At 41.2% G+C, this 27295-nt stretch overlaps 1 protein-coding gene across 2 annotated transcripts in view; it reads right to left on the bottom strand.

The window, feature by feature from the left end:
- AUTS2 (autism susceptibility candidate 2) overlaps positions 1–27295 on the bottom strand; it is a 1232042-nt gene that overhangs the window by 315762 nt on the left and 888985 nt on the right. For both annotated transcript variants that reach the window (XM_012640369.1, XM_012640368.1), the window contains exon 5: positions 12643–12672. In XM_012640369.1, coding sequence (XP_012495823.1) covers positions 12643–12672 — 30 coding nt within the window. The remainder of the gene's footprint in view (positions 1–12642; positions 12673–27295) is intronic.

The raw sequence follows: 27295 nt of genomic DNA, 5'->3' as shown, positions 1-27295 counted from the left end.
CACTTAAAATGACTCTATGAATATTTTGGCAACTGTTATATATAACTGTAAACATGCATTCATATTTCAGATTCTGTGATCACTATAAGGTGCTAACTCTGGATAATCAAGGCAGCTTCTATGGCTGGCAAGAATTAGTGCCTATGAGTGTTTAATCCAAATGGCAGGAAGGTTAGGTTATCCTTCACAGAACACATTGCTATAGGCCTAACTCCCACCTTTCTGGGCTTTCTACTGACTCTAGCACCATGTACACAGTTACCTCCAGAGCAGCACTTTTGGACAACATGGCCCAGTCTTTCTATTCACAGCTGATCAATCCAGGCATAAGCACCTGATCTAGGCCAACCTTTCCTGAGAACCTATCTCTACACCTAAGCTAATCTCAGCTAATCAGAATCCCTTCCTTAGATCTTAGTAATTGCAGTGGAAAAGGAGAGACAGTCTCTCTGCCACTGGCTAAATCTGAAATGTGGATAGGTCATGATTTCCACCAAAGAGGGAAACGAAGTCTCAGAAACAATCAAGATTCAAGTGGACAAAGAGAAGTAGAGACAAAGCAAGGAGGGCACTTAACTCCCTGTTTAGTGTTTCTGATGTTCAGCTGCATATCAGATGGTTTGATTATTTCAACATTTACTTGAATTCCAAAAGCCTATACATTTCCTCATTTGTTAGTTTGATTTATGTTATTTGAAACAAAAAGTCTTAAAAAATATCCTGCTAATATAAACACAGCCAAAGCTGTTAAAACTTTTTTTTTTTTTTTAGCCAGAATCTTCCTCCATCGCCCCAGGTAGAGTACAGTGGCATCATCAGAGCTCACTGAAACCTCCAACTGCTGGGCTCAAGTGATCCTCCGGCCTCAGCCTCCCGAGTAGCTGGGACTACAGGTGCATGTCACCACCACACCTGGCTAATTTTTCTATTTTTGTAGAGACAGGATTTTGCTCTTGCTCAGGCTGGTCTTGAACTCCTGAGCTCAAGTGATCCTCCCACCTCGGCCTTCCAGAGTGCTAGGTTTACAGGTATGAGCCACCATGCTGGGCCTGTTAAAACTTAAGAGTTTAAAATTAATCTAGCTACAAAAGGTTAATAAATATCTTTATAATGAACAGTTGCTTGGTAACTGATTTTTTGGGTAAACTCTGAATTTTTTTCAATGTCTACTCTTACAGTGGGCCTACTTGGGGCTCTTGGCCTTGGGGCCTACTTGGCCTACCTTACAGTGGGTCTACTCTTACAGTGGGCCTACATCATTAGAGGACCAGGAAAGGGATGAGGGTACAAGTGTAGCCCTACTTAAACAAAGCAAATAATCCACATGTTGTCATGCTGTCTCTTGGGAATACATTATTTAAAATTATTGCTGCATTCTAAACAGACTATCTGAGAGGGATAATTACTTTTTGATGACTGGATCAATATTTTTGTTCTTATTCTTTATTACTTGAGTGATTGGATCTAAGGCCAGAGGAGAAACTCAGGTCAATCCTCTGGACCTACTATAATCTAGCAGGGAAGATCAATGTGTGTACCTGTGAATCCAAGGAGGGGAGTGGGACCAGGGAAACACAATCCTTAGTGTGCTAACTTAATTTTAAATTTCTCAATGAGAAAAGCCATGCTTATCTATGGCTCTTCTATTGCAGCATTTTAAAAACTGCCTTGAAGGTACAAAGTATAACTCATTTTACATCTGGTTTATTGAATAACTTCATGAATTACGACCCTACCATGTACACAAGCAATGGTAAGAGCAGCTTGTCCATTCTGTCCAGGAGGGGTAATATCTCAAGCTTGTAAGAGAGAGAGATGAGGAGGCTAGAGAAGTGGAAAGGCGTTTTTCTGTGGCAGAACAAAAGGAAATTTCCATGTTACGGGCATGTGGGTACATTTAAGTGTCCAGCATCCAGAATCCACCAATATGGAATCTGTGATCATTTTATTCTATCTGGCAGCCTCTGGGCCCAGATCCACATCCCACTCATTGCTGGGAGACAACCTTACATCATCTTTTTAAAGAACATGATTCAACGTAAGTTTATTACAGCCTTTCTAACAAGAACAACAAAGGATGCTAAGCAATATAAAAAAATAAAGCATTTTACCAGAGTGACTGCTTAGTCTTAACCTATCAAAATAAATGCCTTTCAAACAACTTAGAAGCATCATTTGCATGCAAGTAATGTGTAAACTACAAATGGGACTTATTAATTAATTAAAGCTTATCACAGAGCATCTTTTCTGAGTGATATTTTGTTGGATGTTAGTTTGAGTTACAACTGAAAGTGATACAATACTCTTTGAACATTTCCTTTTATTCTAACATATTACTATTCTCCCTGGTCTTTTCCTATCAGCTCTCAGGCTTATTAGAATGTGGTGTGAGGGAGAGTCCAGCTGAGTGGCTAAGAGCACTGCCCGACAACCTGGTGTGAAACTTGGCTCTGCCACTAAGCAGGTGCAAGACTTTGCACATGTTAGGTCACACCTCTGTGACTCAGTTTCTTCCTCTGTAAACTGGGGATAATATTAGCACCCACTTATTAGCGAAGTAGTGTAGATTAAACAAGTCTATTTAAATTGTAAGTAGCATTGTAAGCATTGTAAGCATTATTTAAATAATGGTTATTTTTATCTCTCTGTAGCATGGAACACTAGAAACTTTACAGGCTTTGAAGTCATAAGCCCATTTCTGCCACCATAAACTGTATGATGTACATTACTCAACCTCTTTGAACCTCAGTTTCTTTATAAGTAAAATGGGGGTAAACATGCCTATGCCTTGTTGGACTGGTATGAGGACTGCGTAAGATAATGTGTAAAACATCTTGGCAAACATTTCAAACTGGGTTGATGAGAATATCACGCTCACTCTAGCTGCATGGATGTACACAGATTCTGCCACAATGAGGACCTATGCCTCCTTTCTTTAGTGTGACCACAGGCAGACAAAAATAATAAAAATCAGCCAAGTGTTGGTGGAGACTTACACTTTGTCCTGGGCTCTCCTTGGAGAAAGAGCTCTTGCTCAATCTACTTTGGGGGCTGAAGCATCAAGGAGAGAGAGGAGACTACAGTGGCCACTATAGGGAGCCCCTGGTTATAATGCACAAGGGAGCTTGTCACCTGCCAGTATGGGAGTTCCATAGACCTGGCTGGCTCCCCACAAAGCCTTTCCTGGCTTCTTTCTCAAGGCAAGAGGAGGGCAGCCCCTGCTTAGGCAACCCCACCCCCATCTAGCAGCACCTCTGAGCAGGAAGTCAGGGCTCTTGGGCTCCCCATCAGACTGTCTGCCTAAAGCACACACTGGAGCCGGGAACTGCCTGAGAAGCCAGTAAAATTTTAATGCACTCTGTAGTGCGGTCATGTCATACTCGGTTATGGCAAATAATCCCAGATGCCTGCAGAGGTAAAATGGAGCTGTAATGTGCTTGCCTCCTAACCCGAGCTGACAGCAATGATGTACGACTACCATTAGCGGAAAATATCACTTCAACTAACCCATGATCCAGCTCCGCTCAGGGTCACATTATCCATGAGGAACAAATTACACTCCCAAAGTAAATACAAATTTTCTACACGAAATGGGTACAAAAAAAGGGAAGGGGGCGATCCATTCCCTTTGCCAGCACACTGCTGAGTGACACAGATGATAAAGGACAGGACAAATCATTGGCTGACAGAGTGCTGTGCCGTAATCAGCTCAGCTGGCAAGCGATCCAGCCGATAAGCACTATATTCCCCCCTTAGTGGCAAATACATAATCTTTAACATGGACATGGCTGCTTCAGATATTCACTACCATTTGGGCTGTAGAACACTCCATGCAGCATCTGCTGTGGCCTCGATGAACCCAGAGGTCCTCTCTAAGGGTGAGAATCAATGTCTCAGGATGGACAAGAGTGTTCTTGAGGGGCTGAATGATAACTGAGAGCAAAACCATCTTGGAGGATGCGGTTCTGGAGCCAAGGTAATATCTATACCTTCTCCTACAATGCTGGTCATAAGGAGAAAACAGTCTGCAGAGACCACATGGGATGTAAGAGGCTCTGGGCTGGAAGCTCAGAAATTTCTCTGTCCCAGGCCCAGCTCTTCCTTATACTACTCAGGTCATGGAGGCAAGTCCCTTTTCCTTTCTGGGGCCTAGATAATCAAGAAAGCAACTTCCAGGTATAACACGAATATTTATGGAGCACCTACTATGTGTCAGGTACCTGCTAGATATGGGGTACTTACTGGGAGCCTATGATTTAATAAAATATTAAGAGTTTACATCTATATAAACACTCAAATGAAGTCTGAGTTCTGTGTCCAAATATGACTCATGCTTAGTCCACTGGTTGGTATAGCCTGCATCCCTAACTAATCATGGTGTCCCACAAGGCTGACTTTGCCAATCATCTGTAAGAGTTAAAATATATACCGTGTAAATAGCTCTGCCCTTCTCACCTTGGATAACTGCTTCCCAGGCAAAAAAAAAAAAAAAGAAAAAAAAAAGTCACACTTCAAAGAGCCTATATATTTAAGCTGTCAGTTCATTCAAATTGTATTTGCTCAGTATTTACTGAATGACTGCCATGTTTTAAATTTTTAGAAGCTAATGGAGTTGTCTGGGCAAGGGTGAGAGTGGATGGATAAGTAGGATCCAGGTCTCTTGTAGCACAAGGAGGGTGAGGCACAGAAAGGAAGATAGCAAGAGTTCTCAAGTGGTACTTCTAGGTATATCCCAACTCACCCTGATATATAGGCAGCAGCATGACATGGTTCTAAAGGCCCAGACCCTGGAATCTTAAGACACAGCTTATATCTCAGCTCCATCACTGAAGTTTCATTTTCTTTACTTGTAAAATGATGACACCTGCTTGAGAAGATAAAGACCTTGAAAAGACCTAACATGGAGTTTGGCACGTTGCAGATGATCAACAATGTTGTATATGAGGATCCATACAGATTCCCACAATAAATATTTGATCAGATCACATAAAATGATATTTGTAAAAGTGTTCTGAATAATACAAAGTTCTCTTCAATGTGAAGTGGTGCTTCTTCTTATTATTAGTTACTTTTATTGACCCTAATCTCATTTCTTCACTGGCCCAAGAAATTAGTAGCATCTGTATTTTTGGACCAAGAAATTAGGGAGGTGAAAAACCACTAAGTACCACAAAGAAAAGATGAAGCCCAAACTCAGCCCCTTGAGTACTATAACCACCAGGGGTTCCTGGTCAGTCCTTATTTCAAAGACTCCATTCATAGTCTCCATAAACTTGGCAGATCATGAATCAAGCTGAGTTTGGAACAACAAAGGAGAAAGCTCCTTCTGGTTCTTCAGGAAACTGAGGATGTCATGCAGGTCTATAGCTAGCACTGCTCAACATGATCCTCATGAAAACTAACAGGGAAAAGCTCTATGATGTACAGAAGGGGGCCAATTTGACTTTCCCAGCTGTAACTCTGATTACAAAATAAAAAAGAAAAGTCCACTTATCCATTAAATTTTGGGACTGCCTAAAGTCACAAAAGTATAAAGTTCGGATAATTACTAATACATCCTAATATAGACATTTTATTATATTTATCACCCTACAATGGTACAGTTATGAAGAGCATTCACAAACAAATATGTATGTGCATGACCAAAATGAAATTCTTATATTTTTACTGAGGACCAAACCCTTCTCAATCCTAATACAGAATAAGACAGACTCTTCTGACAACAAAAGAGCATCTCAGGTTCTACTCCATCAGAAGCCAAGAGCATAAAGCATGTTGTTAAAGGCCACTGCCAGTATAAATGCCTCTGCTAATGACCTCCTGGTATCAGGTGGCTCAGGGTTCACGGTCAATTTCATGAGGCTGATAGTTACCACCTCCACCAAATTCCTTGGCTTTGTAACCTTCCCTCCTGGTAAGCCATAAAATCCAAGGCAATGGCTCATTCTAAAAGAAAGCAATAGGACCTTTTCTCTGTCAATGCAGAATCATGTACTCACCCCCAGATGTTTCCAGAAATCCTTCTATAGGTCGAATAATACTCATTACCAACTGAGTGAGTTCTTGAAACACACTATGTAAACTAGCTCTCCACCTTGTTCCCATGCTTTCCTAAATACTTAACAGTAGCTGAGAAACAGAGATTCAACTAATTGCTCTACTGCCTACTGACAGGTCCATGTTGACAGTCCTAACAGGGTCATGCAACTACAATGCTCATGTTAGTCCATCAGTAGATACTTGAAAAAAATGAGTGGATACGTATGACTGAATGAATGAGCCAACAAACAGATAATGACCCTGTTTAGCCATCAGGCCTATATGTAAGTTTTCTTCAGTTAATCTAAAGAGTCAACACAGATGTACCCGAGTGTGTCCACTATGTTTATTCTCCTATGAATTTGAGAGAGATGAAAGAATGGAGCCAATTCTTATATAATCTTCTTTCTGCTTTGGCAAAGAGAAAATACAATCACATGTTAATTTCTCTCTGGGTTCTGTCATGCTGTTGGGGCCTAGGTAAATAACCATTTGGAAAATCAGGATAGTCAAAGCTACATCATTGAATCCAGTCTCATTTTACAGATGACAAAACTAAGGCTCATCACCATTAGGTAACTTGTGCAAGGCCACACAGCTGGTTAGTGAGAAATTAGAAACCAGGTCTTCTGAGGATGCTTTTCCATTACACACCCACTATGAGCAACAGGACATCGAGAATCTGCTCTTTCTTCTCACTGTTCATTTGAAGAAACGAGGTTAGCTGAAGATGTGTGACAAATTTCTAGTAACTCCCAAGTATTTATTTTGCTGATCTACATTTAACTGAAAATATGTACATTTATAACCTTTGCCTTTTTCAGGTATATGGCATGGTAGTAGTAAGACGAATCATTGTACATACGCAATCAGTGTAAGTGAAGTAATTTTTGGTTTGGCCTGAAAATGTCATGATATGAAAAGAAGAATTTTATGTGATTCTGGATTTAAAATAATTTACAGTAGAATTTAATCCAAGGATGATATCAATAGGGATTTTGGATGTATGCAGTGTAATTAAGCCAACTAGAAATATGATGATGTTGGAAGAACAATAAAATGTCACTTTAACCCACACATATCTTGGAGGGATAGAAGAGGTTGAGTGGATGGGCATTATGGAAATCAGGTATCCAAAATGGCAAGCTCTTGAAACTCAGCCAAGAACAGTAGAAATTGCCCAAATAAGTTAGAAAATTTATAAATTGCTTAGAAATGTTTTATGAGAAAAAATTGTAAAAGAAATACATTAGCCTGAGGAAGAGACCACATATTTGTTGGGGTCCAGGAAATATACTGGGATTGTATGAGGTGCATTCAGGTTCAAGTACCAGTCTTCTGAACTTGGTTCACTTATCCCCTCCATTTGGAGATGAGTACCCAGGAAAGGAAACGCAAATTTAGCAGAAACTGAACACCTAATTCATGCCAAGCACTGTGCAAAATGTTAGGGATATAAGGATGAGAACGTGGATCCTTTCTCTTTCCTTGGGCAATAGCTGTTTGCTTTGCTGCTGTAAAATTTGAAAGGGTGGAGAAAGTTCTTTTCCAGCTGCAAAATAGGACAGTACCTCTAAATTGTCTCCTGATCAGAACATGTCCTATTTCGGATCCAAAGATGGGGGTTCCACAAGCAACAATGAGGGCCTTCTGAGCTTCTGGAATGTTGCTGAGGGTGCACAAACTTTACCAAGTGTGAAACGTGGCCAATTAAGGGATGGGACTCTTCCACTATAAGCATAAGCCACATGCCCAGTCTTCAGTTTGACATCTCAGCAGTTTCTGAGTCCTTCGTGAGCCAAGTGAGGCATGTGGTTTGTGTTGAGTTAGGAACATAAGTCTCTACTGGTTTTCTTTGCTGCTTTTCTTAGAAGCTGTCCCTTTCCCACACAAGTGAAAAAAATGATCAAACACAACTTTTATCATGAATTCAAAAATGAGAATACATCAAAAAGTGTATGCATGTGAGGAGAGGGGGAGCAGGCATGGAAAATCAGTGGTACTGCATTCACAGTCAGCCAGTGTCCCAGCATGCTGTCCTGGGTACTGGACAGAGTACCAAAGCAAAGCCCAGGAATGCAGCAACCTTCTCCAGGTTCCTACTGTTAACAGCGCGGAGAGAGGAAACTGCAATCAGGAGTCATATTAAAAAGCTCTATTTGAAAAAGGAAAAAGGTTCATTTCTATGAGATTGTGTATGTGGATACTGCATGTATGTTTATACCTTGTATCTACAGACAACATGCACATACACATGTAATATCTCTACAGCTTTCAAGTCTTTCTACTAAGCGGTAAATATTTAAAGAGCATTAAACATAGGGAAAGAAAATGTTTCTTTTTGTCATATGGCATAAAGCAGTGGTTCTCAAAACCAATTGTGTACCAATATTGCCTAGGAAGCTTTTTAAAAAATACAGATGCTCAGGCCTCATCTCGGACGTACTGAATCGGAACCTCTCTCCTGTGATGGGCATCCAAGAACTGACAGTTTTGCCATCTGGGAACAGCTGCTGCAGGGACAAGGACTGTACAATTCCCTCATCACCATTTGATCCTTCCAGGACAGCACACTTGCTCTTGGCTCCAGGTTATGCCAGGGGAAGGCCTGACGTTTGGACAGGAGTTAAAAAACATTGTTCAGGACCCTTCACAATTTAACAACACTTCCATTCAGCCTGTATCAGGAAGAAGTGCCCTTGGAATACAGGCTGAGCCCCAGGTCCTGGTGAAACCCTCAGGCAGGTTCTCTAGCAGAGCTGAGTCTTCCTCTTTTCTCAAGTGATTCTCTCATTTTGCCCCAAGTAAGACTAACAAAAGCTAATGTTTACTGAGCACTTACTATAGACCGGGCACGGTGCCAAATGTGTTCATTTAACTGTTATAAGACTATGGGTAGAGCTGTTTTCACCCCCATTTGACAGATGAGAAAACCAAGGCTTGTCCACAGCCACAAAATAGTAAGGGACAGAGTCAGAAACCAGCCAGGCCATCAGACTGAGGCCTAAATGCTTGACCACTGGGCAGTATGCCTTCCAATCAGCTCTGGCACATGGAACACACACAAAAAAGGAAGTGGGTAGGACAGAGAATTACTTTAAATCTCCACATTAACTTCATAACCAAATAGGGGGTACTTCTTAGCATAATCAGCTCCTGCCAGTGGTAGAGAAAGAGAGGAAACAAAAGAAAATATAGGCCAAATATGTGGAAATATGCATGTTGCTTCTTTGTTCTCAAGACACCAATTCATTTCAAGTGGGGGGATTGGAATAATTGCTTAATTTGGGTGATTAAGGTGCCAAGTACTGCCTCTTTTCTTTGCTCTAACTACAATGAAGAACAATCCCACATCTAAGATAAAGAGTGTTCACAGCCTTCTCTAATTCCCAACCCAATTTTTACTCTTCACAAAAGTCCTCCAGGTTCTGTGACATTGCTGTGAAATGTATTCACATGGCTGGGAGGGGAGGCTAAGGAAGAGGCTTTGCTCAGTGTCTCATCAAAGCCTTTTCCACACACAAGTGTGTCTCCTGCACTTAGGGAAAGCGCTGCTTTTTAGCCCCTTTCCTAGTCACTTCCACACTAATTAGTAAGGGTATCATTTTATAAATTACAGCTTCATATCAGAGGAAAGCAGAGTTTATCTTAATTCAGTCAGCTGTGTGAAATACAGTACCCTAATTTTAGACCGCCGGTTCTGCAGATCCCTATGGAGCGAGAGAATGACAGGTCTTCCGGAGAGAAATCCCAGCAGGTTCCCTGCAAGTCTCACTTTTGCCTCCAACAGCATCCCTGGTGGGGCTTGCTGAAGGGTTCCCAGGACACTGAGTGGCATCTTTTCTACCATTAGCAATTCAGATTTGAATGCGAATCCTCCAAGCAGCACATGAAAGCAGCCCTGGTTAGCTCTGGGGCTCCAAGGGGGGCACACGCAAGAGGTTCTAGTACACATGAGGCTGACGGGGGCCAGGCTCCGACAGAGCAGAAGTCTGGGAGGATGGTGTTGAAGACGGTGATAAACACCAGACGATCTCAGTTGAAAAGGGGAAGCCTGACAGTCCTAACTACAACAGGGCCAAGCAGGCACGATGGCAATTACAGAGTCTTGACTGCTCCTGCCAGGAACCCACTGGAGAAATGGTCTGTGGCAGGGCAGGGACAGATGATGTGAGTCCTGGTTGTGGTGCAGCTTGGGAAGAAGACCTGCAGGACCATCACAGTCAAAAGGAAGAACGACCAGGGGGGCCAAAGCAAGAAGTGCGCTGCGCATCAGAGAAGCACTTCTAATGTTCCTTCCCTTCCTGCCATGGCTACCCTCTTGGACTTGCCTATAAACACCTACGTATCTCTTTTACTGCCCTGAAATCAACCCAAACTCAGAGTGGTGGATGTGGGCTACCTTCCCAACACTCATCTTTGCTGCTTCTTGCACTTGGAGATGGAAACCCAGGTAACAATGACTTGGGAATTCAGGTTGTGGGAAAGGACCAGTTGGGATGTTGTCAGTATGCAGGAAGCACCTTGGCCCCCAGATCCCTCTGACAACCACAGGTGGCTTACTTCTAGAAATTACCAGAGTTAGGTGATCATCTAGACTAGTGGTGTGGGACAGCACCAGCCGGAGGGAACTGATCTGGGATGAGGCCCAGGCATTGGGATTTGTAACAGCTCCCCAGGTGATGTGGGCGAGTATCCCAGGTTGAGACCACTGATCAAGATGCTTACACGGAATGCAAAGCTGGGCATCCTCACCACCTTTTAGCACTACTGAAGACTGGTGATGTTTCTGGAGTTCACATTTCCTTTTAAAGAAAGAATGTCTGCTCAGTTGTGAAACCCCGAATAGAGCTCATCCTCTTGGAGAAGTAGCACAGACCTAGAAAGCGAGATCAACCATGGCCTATAGATTTCCCGGAATGCCCAGAAGGTACCAGTCCCTCCCTGAGTACCAGTGACACCTGACGAATGAGATGTTGATTGCCATGTGGGAACGTGGCCTGGGGGGCTCGGGTAGCCAGTGAGCACACCTCGAACGCTGAACCATTATGGCCACGCACAAGTCCCTGGCACCCACTACACACTGGCTGCCTGAGACACCAGGGGTCCAACTGCCAAGGAGCTAAGACTCCAGGGGGCTGGAGGAAGGAAGCTCCTACTTGTCAGTTAAACAAAAGAATAATCCACAGCCCCCTTTCCAGTGTGTACTTTCGCTGTCATCCAACAGCCCATTACCATGTCACAGCACAGCGCACCCTTCCATAGGTTACTTTGTTTAAAATGACATGGATAATGCACATGTCAGCAAGCTGACAGTCCTGGCCGTCCTTCAGAGATAAAAACCTCAAGGCGAGAGCCTATTCTTATCTGGGGGACATGCATTGGTCTATCATCCAAGTCAGGCAGAACATGATTTCTCCAGAGAGCACTTTTTTCATTTCCTGATTTTAAGGAAATCAAATAAGCACCATTTGTCTTCATCTGAATATGCTTGACCTGCTCAAATGATGATGTCTCGCATTTTATAACAGGCTACATATGCTGAATTCAAATTAACGACGGTACAGAACAAGAGCCTTTAGATCTCTCTTGGAGGCTGGCAGCAAAGAAGGAGGGAAAAATTCTGGGCTTGTTGGAAAGATCCCACTAAACACTAACCACGGAATTCTGAGTAAAATCCGCAAGCACGTAGGAGGTGAAAGTCAAAGAAGAGGGCCCAGGACAGGTCCGGAAATGGGGGAGGGAGGTCTAATCCATCCTTTCAGTGCCAAGCAATACAGAAACCATGATATTCAGGTAACTCTGTTCGAAATACACAAAGCAGCAGTAAAAATGGAAAGAAATTTGGTTGGGGATTGGGAGAGCTAAAAAAAAAAAAAAGGAAGACTAAACAATTCCTTTGCTTTAAGCAGCAGAAAGCCAGTTTACCAGGTTGTGATCCAATCTTCTGGAAGCTCTGAAACTGAGCTCCTTTTCTTGATCCATGTTGAATTGGATACACAGAGGCTGGGGGCCATCAGCCTCGAAACAGAGTATGTTCCTGCAGGAAGAACTGTCCTCCTACCTGCGCATCCACCAGGATGAGAAGAGAGAAGTTCCCATCTGAGCTCCGCCGCCCATCCCTACCCATGATGAGATTCCTAGACATGTTCATTGAGATTTCTATTAAGAAGGGCAATATGTACAGAAAAGCAGGAAGAAGCTTATAGGTCAGTAAAATGAACACAGAAATGACTTTATAAATACATACTAGCAAGTTTAATGTTCTCGTCACGGATTAAAAAAAGTCAGATGGCTATTAAAATAATTTCTTTTTTTAAAAAATGTTTTTTGGGTCTATGAGTCATCTTCCATAAAGTGAAAACTCAGTGTCACATATATGCAATATTAAAGGACTCGTTTAAAAAAAAAGAGTATCTCAAAAACTAAACATATTATATTTTATCATAGGAAATGTCACTGTGTGAATAATGCCCATTTTTCCAGAAGAGAAAAGGTACTGCCAACATGAAGCTGGCATCCCACCCTGCAGCTGTGTGTAGGAGGACTATGGTGTTCATAGTGTCTCATGTGCTGTGCCCACGATGGGGGAGGGGGTCTTACCTTCTCTTCCTGGTCACTGTCACTGTCACACTGAAAATGAAGACAAGAGAATAAGGGTTAGTACAAGGATTATGTTTTTGCTTTTGATACTCACTCTTCCCCCCTCAAAAGGGCAAGACAGATAAAAGAAATAAGAAATGTTGTCTAAGCTAGAAAGAAAGAGTTTCGTTGGCTCAAGTGCTAGTAACAGAATCAGAAGCAAAATGCTGTTCAGATGCAAAAGGTTGTTCTGTTGATCTCATCTGATGCCTGTATTCTGTGGCCCTTCCTGGAGTCAGTCCGACAAGGTGCCCAATCACACCAGTGAGCATTGCCACCGTACAGTAGAAGGGATGCCCCTCTAGGAGTCAACATGCCATGGGATTAAGGTGAATCAAGATCATTTAATGGAATTCAGAGCAAAATAAATTCTTAATGAAGAAATTCTACCTTTACCTAACGTAAATGGCTGTATCTCTCCTGGTGCTTTGCTAAAGGAAAACAGGTAAACCTTTGGACTTTGAAGGAAACAGAACATAATGGGCAAGGCTCACCACTGGTGATGGCTGCCTTTTCCACAGTTTAGAGGCCCTGAGAATAGAAGGAACATTCCTTACAAAAAACATGCCAAAGACAAAAGGTCAGAGTAATGAATCAATCAACAGTATGATCAAAAAAAAAAAAAAAGATGCTTTAGGGCCATAGACTCACACTGTATCTAACAGATCCCAAATTCCAACTGTTGAGCTGAGTTTGGGACGACTAGAGAATGATAATTAATAATTAACCTAAATCTTTAAGTTCATTAGACATGAAAAAAATAATTAAAAACAATCAAGAATGTTTTGTTGATGAATATTCGATTAAAAATGGGGGATGTGTTTTGTTAGAGTAATTGCTCAGCAGATAAACACATCCATTCATTCACTCAACAGCCCTTGATAAAGCACTGCTAAGCTAGAAAGAAATTCAACCAAGATGTAGGCCTGGTCCTAAAGTAGCCTTCAGTTCAGCAGTAGACAAAAAGCTTGAACACCAACACTGAGCAGGGGTGTGACATGATCAGAGCTGTTTCCATTATGATGACTCTTTCTGTGGGGTGGTGGAGAGAGTGTGTACAATGAGGAAGAAACAGGTCACAGGAAAAGCAGTTTGGCAACCATTACACTGTCTAAACAGGGTGGTGCCATGGTTTGGGAAAGGGAGAAACAGATGGCATAGCAATTCTGAGGTAGAACCATAGGATTTGACAACACACGGATATGGGAAGTAAGTAACAGGGATGAGACTAGGACGATGCCAAGGTTTTTTAGTGTGGCCACCTGGACATGGGAGTTGATGTAACTACAAACAGAAACGGGAAATATATTTGCTTGTAGAACAGCCACTGCTGGCTAGATATCCATAGCCATTTACAACTTCCTTCTCCCTAGTCTGTACCTCCTCCTGACACTCCGAGGTTAAAAAAGCCAGACATGTTCTTTCCCAATTTTTCTTGCCACTAAGGGTAGTCATAAGACCCATCTTTGGTGAATAAGATTTTGAAGTCTTCTGAGGGTTTTAGAAAAAAAAAAAAATTCTCTCTTAAGTAAAAAGAGAAAAGCAAGAACCACCCGCCTCTCCTTTGAACATGATTATATAAGGACATGATGTCTGGATCTGTAGCAGTCATCTGTGCAATCATTTTTAGGCAAAAAGGCTAAGTACAAAAACAAGATGGTGGGACCAAGGGAAGAAAAGTCTGACCTAATTGAGCCCCTGAACCCATCTCAGAGGAGACTCCCTCTGGAATTTTTTGTTCAGAAAACATTAAGTTACCTTATTGTTTAAGGTACTATTAGAGCGTTTTCAATGGAAAGTAACAAAAGGCCCATCCTAATGGATATCTTGCTATCATAAGATACAGCTTAGGGACTACTTCCTCTTTTCAGTCTCAGCATTCTGTACGACGAGCATTTACACCACAATCTTACACATTAGAGGATTTTTACATTTTCTACTTCTTCCATTGGCTACTCAGTGCCATAGGGTTATCAGATATTCAGTGACAGTGATTTAAACAAGTACAACTACATTGTTTTCAACTAAGCTTCTGACCTCAGATTGTCTAAATTTACATTATTTTGCCTAATGAGTGATTTCTCTATTATAATAAATCAAATTTGTTGAGAAAGAAAATGGGTGAGATAAAGACTTTGAAGGCCTAGAACGACAACAGATGGATGAGGAACAACAGTGTTCTCCTGATTTTGCAATCTCTCCATTGCCTTTAATTAAGCTCTCCTTGAAGTTCCTAAGGTCCGGGCACATTTTCAAGAGTGACAACGCATGATTCAGGAGAAGTGTGGAAGAGAGAAGTGTATTTTTCCAGGCAGGTTCACTTTCCCAGATGTTCACAGCTCTCCTTGTGAGGTAATCAATGACAGCTGAAGGCCGTGGCATAGCATTTGCCTACACCCCCAAGGATCTGGTGCGTATGGGGGAGAGTGAGTGGGGAAGTTGGGAAGAACCACCACTGTGCACCCCCATCCTAACAGCAGTATGTCCCTGGGAATGGTTATTGCTATCAAAGTGTTAAGCTTCCTGCTTTCCAACAGTCCAGTTCTAATTTCAAGGTCCACTTAATTCTGCATCAAGTAATTACTGATATACCCAGAAGCACCTTGTCTCCAGAGTTAAGCATATGGTGAAGAACTGAGACCTACTGGTATCCATTATGGAAGCAGCACGGATGCCAAGCCGATTAAAAATGCTCAGGCTCCCCACATAACATGCCGGGTGAGTGACAGCTCCTCGACAAGGCCAGTCGCAGAGTCTGCCAAAACAGTCTCTGCTGCACTGGGGCCCACATGGTGCGCTGAGAAAACAGTTCCATTTCTGGTATTAAATTCCCATACTGACCCGAGGACTTTGCCGTGAGCTCAGCAGGAGCGCACCATCCAATTTACAGCTCCACTCTCTGGAGCCTCGAGTGCCAGCCCCTGGCAGAGACGAATGATGGTCAACCCCTCCAGCTCATAAATTATGCAAAGGCAATAAATGCACTCAGCAAACAGCGCCTAACGTTTGCCTAGCCTGGCTCCTAACACACTCTGTAAAAAGCCAGAAGCTCGACACATATAAGAGGTCTATTCCACTCATAAAGGGGGTTTGTTGACAACCCCAGACAGAAAGCGAGCCACAGTCCTAAGGAGTCTTTCTGCTTCACTGGCAGCGGTTTATGGGCCTGCTTTATGAAAAAGGGAGGCTGTTTTATAGAGTCAGTGTGGGTAGAATTCATGGTCTCAAATTCACATTTAATACACTACACAGCTTTCACACCCTAAGTTCAATATGTTGTGGATTTTTGACCAAATGATTCTTGGTCTTCAAAGGTTAAAAGAAGAAGTGTCTGCTCCCCAATCCCTAGATACCCACTCCAATTTATAAGAGTTCACACTGAACCACCTCTTGATTCAGGTTTATGTTCTGCATGAAGCTGGGAAATGGAAAAGGCATGTCAAATGCAGAAACAGGGTCCCTGCTGATTTGACCATTTTAAGCATTTGACATTGGGGTCCTGCTTTGGTTTATTAGCAAACAGGTTGCACACTAACTACCAGCTTGAGGTGACAGAGTACTCTTCATGGCAAGATTTCAAAGCCCTTTGTGAAAAGTTGAAAATATTTTCCTCCATTTTAAAAGAAATGAAAACGAACAAGTAGCCCTTACAGCACTGACAAGTAAAAATTCTTGGTCACCCAGGCTTCAGACAAAGATATGACCTAAACCCCCACAGACAAGGAGGAGGAAATAGGAAGTGTGCATGCTAAGACACAGGCCTTGAATGCAGAGTTAGGAAGGGACTAGTTCCTAACCTGAGTCCCTCCAGCCATCCCAATACAGCTACCACTCAACTTCACCTTCACCTTCTCTCCTTTATAGTTTCATAAATTAAAAGTGAACTGCTAGAGACACCATTTTTCTTTCTCAGACAAGTCCTACTCCTTAAACGACCAACCCACCCACCCTATAGTTCCCCTTTTAAAAATACATAATTTACTGGATCATTTAAAAAATCACCCATAAGCCAACAATCCACAGGTAAACACTGGTTAACGCATTTGTATAATTCTTTCCAGTCTTATCTTTTAAGGAAATATATATATTCCTCCTCACCCTTCACACATACATTTTAAGAAATAAAAATGAATTCTTAGCATTTTGTAACCTGCTTTTCTTTTCATATAACATGTCAAATATTATAGTTTAATCAGTAAAATTTGCCTATAACATCACTTTAAAAAATGGCTGCACTGCAATCCATTGCATGGACTGTAGCATAATCTAATTAAAAAAATTCCCTAGTGCTAAGTATTTATTAAATAGATTGTTTCAATTGAGCCTCCTGGAATTTTTCCCTTTGCACACATTCGCCAATATTGCTCTTTCCCAGTATCTTTTCAAGGCCCTTCCTTTTATGCATATTCTTTAATGTCACTGTCTCCCCAGAGTTACATTTGTAGTTCTATTGTTTCTGTGTGATTTCCAGGGGAGTCCTTAAAGATTCCCTTGGTTCCATCTACCATGTATATGCTGAGACTAAAAACCCTCCATGCCCACATTTGTCAGCTATGTAACTTTGGAAAAGTTTTTTAAACTCTCTGTGCCTCAGTTTACTTACCAGTAAAATGTGGCTAATAATAGCATTTTCTAATAAGAAGGTGAGAATAAAATGAGTTCATACATGCAAACAGCTTAGACAATGCATGGTGCAGACTGTGTACAGATGATAAATATTTATCATCAGTATGTTTCTGTTTGCTATGTGCCCCCTTCTGATGTGCTATGAATACCTCAGACTCAGGTATCCATCTAATCTGGACTCATCTTTGCTCACTCCAAATGCACCTCTCCCATGCTGTCCTTGGTAACAGCATTGCCACAAAATCACTCAACCATGTAAGTGAAGAGTCTCATCATCCTCCACTCCACTCTTGAGCAGACTCATCTTCCTCTCTTACCCCATATTATTGATTCTACTTTCTAACTCTCCATCTCCATGGCATGGCTGCTGCTTTAGTTCAGGGTTTTATTTTAGCATTACCACAGACTAATGATTGCTTTCCAGGGTCTATGGTTTCTCCATTTTCTAATCCAAGTCCATATTAACCAGAGTGGATTTCCTAATTTCTATTGGACGATGATGCCTCCCAAGACCAGAGAAGCCTCTTCACATTCTGTTTCCATCCACAACCCCACCTCCAACTTCCAACCACTCCCTCAACATGATGCCCCTAAGCTTTCTGTGGTGAAGGACCATTTGTTTTTGTTTTCTTTAACTTTCAATAAGTTGCAGACCAATACTTTTGTAAAATATAATGAAAAATGAATGTCTAGAGAAATAAAGACATATAAAATACTTAATTATTAGATTTATGAGATACAAAATTATGCTACTGAATTGCTCTAAAAGTTTCCCAACGCTTACTCTCAACTGCCATACTAATCTCATAGCAGGTTAGTTACAAACAGCTCATGGACTGGCCCTGGTTTGTGTCCACATTTTCAGCAGCACTACCCTGACACATCCCTTGCTCCAGCCACACCCAGCCACACTCAGTCATACCCTGAGGTCTTACTATCTCTGCACTTAACAATTCCCTCTGATGGGAATTCTATTCCTTTAAGTTTCTACCTAAAAGGCTGCTCTTCACCTTCAAAACAGTTCCCTCTTTGAATCTTTCAATGCCCTTCTAGAGAAAATTAATTGCTTCTGTCTCTACTCCCTATAAAACTGTATTTCAGTTGTTTGCCACAATAGTCTTCCCTACTAAACAGTGAGCTCCATATAGGTTAAGGACAGTGTCTTGCTCATCTTTGTACCTACATGCCTTGGGACACAGTAGGTGGCAATTACATTGATAAATCTATCTCATTCTTGAGAATTGTTCAAACCATGGTTGATTCTATGTTGCACAAGCAAACTATGACTTAAAAGACATGTGATTCCAAAGACAAAGTATAGGAAACACTAATTTAACAGCTTAATGCAATGGGGATGTATGTGTGAACATACTGGGCAGGAATAAAATTGTCAGCAGAGCCTAGGGTTGGGGTCTAGAAGAAAATGTCTTCCATTAAAAGGCCCAGAAACCATGTGATTGTGATTTTATTATACTTCCTCAAAAGCAAACATTTCTCATTTTCATTTAGGAATCTCAACATCTATATTTTAAGACTCTGCTTCAAATTCAAGTAAGTCAGGGTCTAAGACACCTCTCTGCCTCATTCAGAATGTAGAACAAGATGGAATTCTAGGTACCTTGTGATGGAATGCATTCTTAAGCAGAAAGTGGCAATCATTGAATATATCACATACAATGACATTGAGGAGGGCATTGCTCTCTATTCTGCTCAATGGACCTTGATGGAACAGTTATTTCGTATCTCAAATCCATTTATCATTGCCACCAAAGATGTCAGGGCTGAACGCCACTGCTGAACAAAGTTATTTTATTCTTCTTTCTGCCTACAGGAAATGAGAGGAAAATGAGGGAGAACCCCAACTTGTAAACTACAGCATCTAACATCAAGTACAATTTAACTTTGCCAGCGACAAAATAAATCGATTCCCCTTTGGGGCAGGTTTATCCAAGACCGTAAAGACATCCCTCACCTAAAAGCAATTTCAGAAGAAGCCACCTGCAGAAAACATGGCACTTATTTTCTTATTTAAAGAAGTAGCAGCATGGTGACTACAAACAAGTCCAACATCCCCTTCCCATCTGTCTAATCCCTTGCGCATGCAAAAACAGGCAGCCATTTTGTGCCACATATGGCAAATCTGGTGGTGTCTGTTTTTTATCAATCCACAAAGCCCTCATTTCACATTGCTTACATTGCTCTCATACTGGCTTTGGACTTTAAGTGAAATTTAAAGCTATTGGGGCCCTAGAAATAAAAAGAACATTTTAATCATGAAAATGTTTTGAGGTATTCCTACTGACTGCAAAATGATGCCACTGGCTCCTCCTCTCTATCTCAACAATAACTATGCCTGAGCAAATAAAATAGCTCAGATAAAATGAAAGCCTAATGAAAAGATTTGTGTTCCAAATAATAGTTCAAAAGAATACAGCTTCTGACAATCATATGATGAGCCCATTTGAAAACAGTATGAGGTACACCAATCTTCAGTTGTTCAGGAAATACAACAGAGAGCAAGCTTTCAGAAGCCTCTGGAATTCTATATTGATAACTTAGTATTCCTGCACGGGGAGTTCTCAGAATCTGGCATTTTTGCAAGTTCTCAGTTTGAGTTGGCCAGAGCTCAAATAACCAATGTGATCTGAGGGGGCTAAGGGAACACTTTTTGTTTTGCCTCCAGCAGCTCTCAGATGATCACATATTTCAGTCTATCAATCATGTTAAAGTGCCTACTCTGTGCTAAGTTTATTCTGACCACTCATTAGCAGTGCAAATACACTGACAGAAATCAATTTGTCCAAACCTGAAGTTTTAAAGCTCACAAATTACTTAATTTTCAGTATTTTTTTCCTTTTTGTTACTTTGAAATCCAGGTATATTTCATAAAACAATATGTGTGCTGTAAATTTCCACTTAGATCATTAAAATATTGTTGAGTTTTTGGAAGCCAGGGGAGAAGTCGATATTTCACAAATCTTTGGAGAGCTCAGCTTTTTTTTTTTCCTCAGAAGAAAGGAAGTCACGTTTTGCCAAATATAAACATACATAAACCCCAAAAATGAAATTTACTTAAAACCCATAAGCCTCAGTGGTTGCCAAACTCAGAAAAAAATGAGTTTCTTGTCCAAAGGTAAAACTGACAGTCTAGGGCCTGGTGATTTGTAAATTATCTCTTTTAGGCTTAAGCAACAGATCCTTTTCCTCTTTGTCATTGATTTACTGATTCTAAGTCATCAATAGCATTAATCCGTACCTGCCTGGGGACCTATTACAAATGACTTTGAAGACAGTGGGAAGCAAGAGTTTATCGTGAGGCCACAGTGTTATTATCACAGAGACATTCTCACCTGTTCCTCAGCAGTGTTCTATTTGTGACTCCTTGTAATGCTGCAATTTCCCCTTTCTATATCATAGTTGCTTGCTGCTTTGGGTGGGGCCTGAGCCCCCAGGTTTGCTTCAACTAAAGCTCGGTTCCCTTTTGGAGACTGTGTAAGCTAATAAAACCCAAATTTGCTGATGAGTAAAAAGGAAAAGTCTGCCATGGGTTAAAATAACACAAGAGTCTATTTTTTCCGCTGTGTTGTGATCCATAGAAATCACCCTGAGCCTTTTCCCTTTCTTCTCTGCCTGGGAAGCCAATTGCTTTGATTGCAGTGATATGAGCTAGCTAAAATGACTTGCCCTTGCTTGTGAGGCAAATGGAACATGCTAATAGAACTTATCGCATTACCCGATGCAAAAGTGCCATAGCTCATTACTTTAAGATAAAAGGATATCATTGCAGACGGCAAGCAGAATTGACTTTCTGAGGCCCGACTTGATGATGATTTAATCAACTGCTCTCTTTCACTTCTCATCTCTGTGCCTGTCGGTTTCACAGGTGCCGTTAAATGAGACACTCAGAAAGTGAGCGGAGGGAAAGAAATTGCTGTCATTACTTTTCAAGAAAGGAGGTATGCAAATTTCGACAGAAAGATTGCGTTCATAATGGGCCTGGTAAAATACAAGGATCATGCTTGACAGGTGAGGGCAAGCCATTTGTATGTCCTTAAAGTAGAGCAACTGTCCTCGTTTAGAAATGTGCTCAGTAAGAGAAACTACAAATGAGAGGCCTGGCAGGGCCAGGCGAGAGGTAGAGTGAAATCACAGAGGGTTGGTTCAAGCTGGTCTCTCTTGTAGAAAGGGGGAGCATGCCTAAGACTCAGGAAGCCAAAGCCAGAAGAGTAGGTAACAGTAGCTCTCAGTCTGAACCAAAAGGCCAACAAACTCTTGAAAAGACCATATTATTCTGCTTCATATATAACTGTGGAGCCACACTGCCCGAGTTCAAACCCTGACTCTACTGCATATGGTCTGTGAGACCACTGGCAAGTAACTTAATCTCTCTAAGCCTCAGTTTCATCATCTGTCAAACAGGGCTTCTGACAGTATCTACCTCACAGTGTTGTCAAGAGCATTAATTGAGTTAATAAATATATAAAATATGTATGTACATGTATAATAAACATAAAAATGTTTTAGAACAATGCTTGACACACAGGAAGCACTCAACAGATGTTAGAAATCATTCCTTCCTTCTTCAACAAAGACTTTCTTTTTTATTTAAGTGTGTGTGAGCCAGGAGCTGGAAATCTACCTGGCTCTAGTTTAGATAGAATAGAATCCTTCACTTATTTCATATATACAAGTCTTGCTTCCCAGGCAGGTGGTGAGCTCCTCAAAGAGCACAGTCTGGCTGCCCTTGGAATCATCACAGGGCCTAGTTCAGTCTCGAGGGCCCTCAAAGATGCTCAATAATGATTTGATGATTTATGGATTCCTCCTCCCTCCCTGCTTCCACTCCTTCCACATATCTGTGACTGCCCTTTGAGGAATCTCCTCCTAGAGTAGGAAATGCTGTGTTTAGCTGGGAATCTCAGGCAATCACCCTGTGTCCTAGCCTAGGGAAGGAATGGTGCAGCCAGCAGAACAGTCTGGCTTGAATCACCTTCAAGAACGCAGAATGAATTTGAATAGATTAAATGATCAGAGTAGTATGAACAGAGGTGTTTTTTTCATCCACTTTGCCTTCAATAGGTAATTGTTCTATTTTCTCCAACACTCAAAGTAAAAGCATCTTTCTTAAAGTGCCTGTAACTCTGAGTTCTTTTTCCCCAGGTAATGAGGCTGCTGAAAACCATTCCTCCTTCCAGACACTAAGGTTGTGAGGTACTGAATGTAGCTCCTGCTTTCTATGCTAAGTGGCACCTACATGACTGAATTCCCTGCCAAAGGGACAATGTCCATCTCAGGAAAAGCCTGCTTCCTCAAGTGCATTTCACATCTCTGTGACACAGCTTTCTTAGGGTAGGGATCCTCCACAGCAATGACTGCAGAGTGGTTTTTTTTTCCTCCTAGAAATGCCAGTCAGCAGCTGGCATTGATTAAAGAGTCCCAACAATAGCCCTGGAAGGGAAAAGCCCTCCATTTTAGAGATGAGAAGTTAAGGATTCCCATGGCAGAGATGGTACTTGAACTCAGTCTTGTCCTCCAAAGTTCATGTGCTTAGCCAGTATAACGTACCACCTCACTCTCACGCACTGTACAAAGAAACTACCTGAGAAACTATTTTCTTGACTGATTGCTTGGCGGAGGGTAACGGCAAGTTGAGACTGAAAAGAGGCTGCGATGACTACTAGCAGCAGTGAATGCAGCCGGGCGGCCTTATTTCCACTCCACAGAGGACAGCTCTCCCTTAAGAGGAGGGACCTAGCACAGCACCTGACACACGGCGAGTGCTTACTCAGTCTGAGGCTGACGGAGGTTGAAATTCTGACCCCTCCACTTAATAAACACGCAGTCTTGGGAAAGGTATTTGAAATCTTGGAGGCTTTTTTAAACCTGTAAATGGGGATGATAACCACTCCATAGGATTTTGTCAGAAATGAGTTCAGGCATGTGAAAGCAGCCAGAAAGAAATATGAACAGTTTTATTTTTTCCAAGTCTTTCCATGAAAGATATGTTATATCATACACAGTGATTTAGTAACTTAATAGTTATTTAAATGTTGGGTTGAAGTTTTGTACCATTTCATAGCCAGAGGGGAAATCATATTCTGCAAGGATTTCTGCTTGGGAGGTATTTGAAGACTTGATGCTATGCTACACAAAAACAGAAACAGGCTGGGTGTGGTGGCTTATGTCTGTAATCCTGGCACTTTGGGAGGCCAAGGCAAGAGGATAGCTTGAGGCCAGGAGTTTGAGACCAATACTGCAAGACTCAGTCTCCACAAAAAAAATTTAAAAATTAGCAGAGAGTGGTTGCATGTGCCTATAGTGCCAGCTACTCAGGAGGCTGAGGTATAGAATCATTTGAGCCCTGAAGTTTGAGACTGCAGGGAGCTATGATCATGCCACTGAGAGTGGGACCCTGATTAAAAATCAACAACAAAAATAAAACCAGAAACAACAACCCAAACAAACAAAAACTATCATTTCCTTTCAAAGAAGACAACAGGAATCTTCCTAACTAATGATTTTATTTCATTGATAAAATACCAACAAGGCAAGATACTTTAGAATTCACATTTTGAGCATTCCTTTAGGTTCCTGATGCACATTTTTGGGAGTGCATATAGTCTGAATTTATTCTTCAAATAGTCAATAACCTGTGTATAGGGACTAAAGTAAAATGTATAGATAGAAGATCTGGAGTCTAAACTTGTAAGTTATGCATAGTGCAGTAATGACTGATGTGCTTTGACATCATTAAGATGTTCATTCAAATCTGAATTGGAAAAATAAGTAAACAGACAGATAGAATGAATATCAAAAACACTAGCCGGGTGTGGTGGCTCACACCTGTAATTTCAGCACTTTGGGGCCGAGGTGGGAGAATTGTTTGGGTCCAGGAGTTTCAGCCCAGTCAAAGCAACATAGCAAGACCCCTGTCTCTACAAAAAATGTAAAAAATTAGCTGGGTGTAGTGGCATGTGCCTGTAGTTCCACTGTCTCTGGAGGCTGAGGCAGGAGGATCACTTGAGCCTAGGAGTTTGAGGCTGCAGTGAGCTATGATGACACCACTGCACTCTAGCCTGAGTGACAGAACAAGATCCTGTCACCAAAAAAAAAAAAAATTGAAATCAAGTGATTATTGGTGCAACTAGGAAGCCAGCCACTTTGGAATTTGTCCAGAGATTCTAACCAATCAGAATTAGTAGATATTTGGATAGCCCTTCACATGGAAATTATTTATATACAAGGCTGATTTAAGGATTGAGCTAGCAAAATCAGCTAACGCAGTAACCTTGTGAAGAGATAAAACTTCCCAGATGTAACTGCAAAAATAGGGATCAGTTGAGGGAATGTAACTAAAGTGTCTGGCATTTAGTAGGCACTTAAGAGTTCAACAGACTACTCTTTCCCTTTTGGGACACATGGAAATGTCTATTTCCTCTTCCATATAAAAGCTTTCCAGTGCTCTGCCTTCTCTGGCTGTATTGTAGCTGTTGGCTTCTAGCACCTCCAACACTGCTGGTCAGTTTCTCTGAATATATCTCAGAGTTTGCTCATATCCTGCTCCACCTGAATCTCGTACCTAGTAGGTGCTCAGTAAATATATGTGAAAGAATGAGTTAATAAATTAAAATAGCAAAGGTAGAGAGAAGGTATCATGGAAAATGTTCCATTGAGGAGATCAGGAAATGTACAGTGCTTGACGGAAAGTGGTAGGTGTCTGAACGTGTCTATGAGAAAGACATGGACATAGCTTTGAGACAAAAGTATATCCTAAGAAGACAGTAATAATACCATACACTTGGAGAAATCAGATAGATTTCAAGGTTATTCTTTTAAGAAAATCAGGAACCTCAAAATCCTAAAATTTTCTTTTTACATTTGACCCAGTTCAAGCCAAATAAAGCAGGAAAAGGGAAAACGGTGCTCTCATATTGCTAAGACATAATGCCCACATTATCAACTTCTCACAACCAGACCTTTTTCTATCTTTTTCTTTTTTTTAAACACATGCAAGACAGTAAAAAGCCTGGCTATAAGAAAATAAATATGGCTTGAGGCAATGGTAGGTGGTTCGAGAAGATCCAAAGACATTCTGGACTACCATTCCATAGGACCCCAAAGCTGATTCCTTTTTCTTCTTCTCTTTATTGGGTATCTGCCTTCACTTTTGCCCTTGTTATAATTCATCATATTCGTAACTGGGATTTTAAATTAAATTGTACCCAACAACAGTCTTTATTTTAGGATGGCTTGAAACCTAGTTAGTCTCCTATATCATAAACAAGGAAGGGTAGGATTACTAGAAATTATCTGCAAGAAAATACAAATTGCCAAGATAAAAACACCCACTGGTCTGCCAGTCTCAAGTTTCCTGTTTTGACATACTATATGCAGTAATTTGGTATCCACAATCTCTTATTAGAAAATGAATGTGCTATTTTTCTGAATGCTGCAATTACAATAATTGAATTTAAAATGGGGATTGAGTTTCTCTATTTGGAGGAAAAGAATAATTGTGTATTTCTGATTAAAATCAAGGGTACTGAAAAGAGGTTGTACAAATTCCAGCTTCATTCTCCCTGAGTGACTCCTCCTCAAGCCAGAAAAGCAGTTAGCCAGAGAAAAGACAAATTCAAATGTGGAGAAATGGACCAGCACTTCAGCAGCAGGCACTGTCTTTGGCCTCATTTGCTTTGTCTCCTGGCCTTCAGTCACAACACCCCTGTGACAGAAGCAATCAGAGCACCATGGCATTGTAACATTTTAAATGGCAGCCATGCTGGAGTTCCCCACTGTGTCAAAAATTAAGAGTTAAAATGCAAGGAAAACAAACATCTCTTTGTGCTGAAAATGCCCGTCTGCTTTTAGACTGCTAACATTTTGGAGTAGTTTTTATTTCTCCACTGTAAACCTCTTTTCTGGGAGGGAGAAATGTAATGACAGAAGGGTTGGGGGGAGAAAAGAACTAATGCTATTGCTATTTTCTAAACATTTTCTTTGTTTTACCAAAAAATTATGTTAAAAGCCACGTTTAGGGTTCAGATGTAGGAGAGAAAAAGGGATGGAGAAAGGGCTGTCTTGCCTTTTGTATGCCTTTTAACTTTATTTTTGATGGTATCATTCAGTTTCTGAAACCCCTATTTATCTAAATATGAAGGTGAAATTTAGTCTCACAATTCCTCCTAAATGTTCCTCAAAATGTAGCTTCCTAAGAACAGAGAAAATTTTTTTAGCAAAAGTGAGCCATGGATTATCTCTTCACAGTGTACTGCTTAGTATTTTTAGTGGCTTTACTGAGATATAATTGATATCAGTAAACTATTTAACACGTACATTTTGATACCTTTTTAAATACATGTATATACCTGCGAAACTATCACCATGATCAAGACCGTGAACATATCCATCGGCCCCCTAAGTTTCCTTGTGCTCCTTGGTTAACTCCTCCCTCAGGTGCCCCCCATACTGCCCAGACCCCGTCCCCCAACCGCTGATAGGCTTACTGTCACATAGATTAGTTTGCATTTTCTAAAACTTTATATAAATGAAATCACACAGTATGTACTCTTTTTGTCTGGTTTCTATCATTCACTGCTTACTGTTCTGACAACTAATTAAAAAGGAGCCTCCTAGCTGCAAGGCAGAAGGCAACCTTCAGAGGCTGCTTTGGCCAGTTTATTGTCATCCCTCAGGAATAGAACCGATTACTTGGTCTTACTTTATTCTTGGGCTTTATTATGTACTTCAGTAATCAATAAGCACTTCTATGGCAGAGGGTTTATTTTACCCTATAAATCCAAGAAGGAAAGAAGGATATTAAGACATCAGTATGGATGGGCTCTGCTGCTCTGTAACACTATGAGGAGAACACAAGCAACAGATTTAAATCTAAGAAGGTTACGGAGCAGTCACAGCTCCTGGCTGGATGGCAGGGATCATAAAAGACTCAGGCAAGATCTACAGCAACTTCACTGTAAACCAATGGGAC

This window comes from Propithecus coquereli, unplaced genomic scaffold, assembly GCF_000956105.1.
Source record: "Propithecus coquereli isolate 6110/MARCELLA unplaced genomic scaffold, Pcoq_1.0 Scaffold150, whole genome shotgun sequence".
Taxonomy (NCBI): Eukaryota; Metazoa; Chordata; class Mammalia; order Primates; family Indriidae; genus Propithecus; species Propithecus coquereli.
This window is presented reverse-complemented; position numbering and strand designations above follow the sequence as displayed.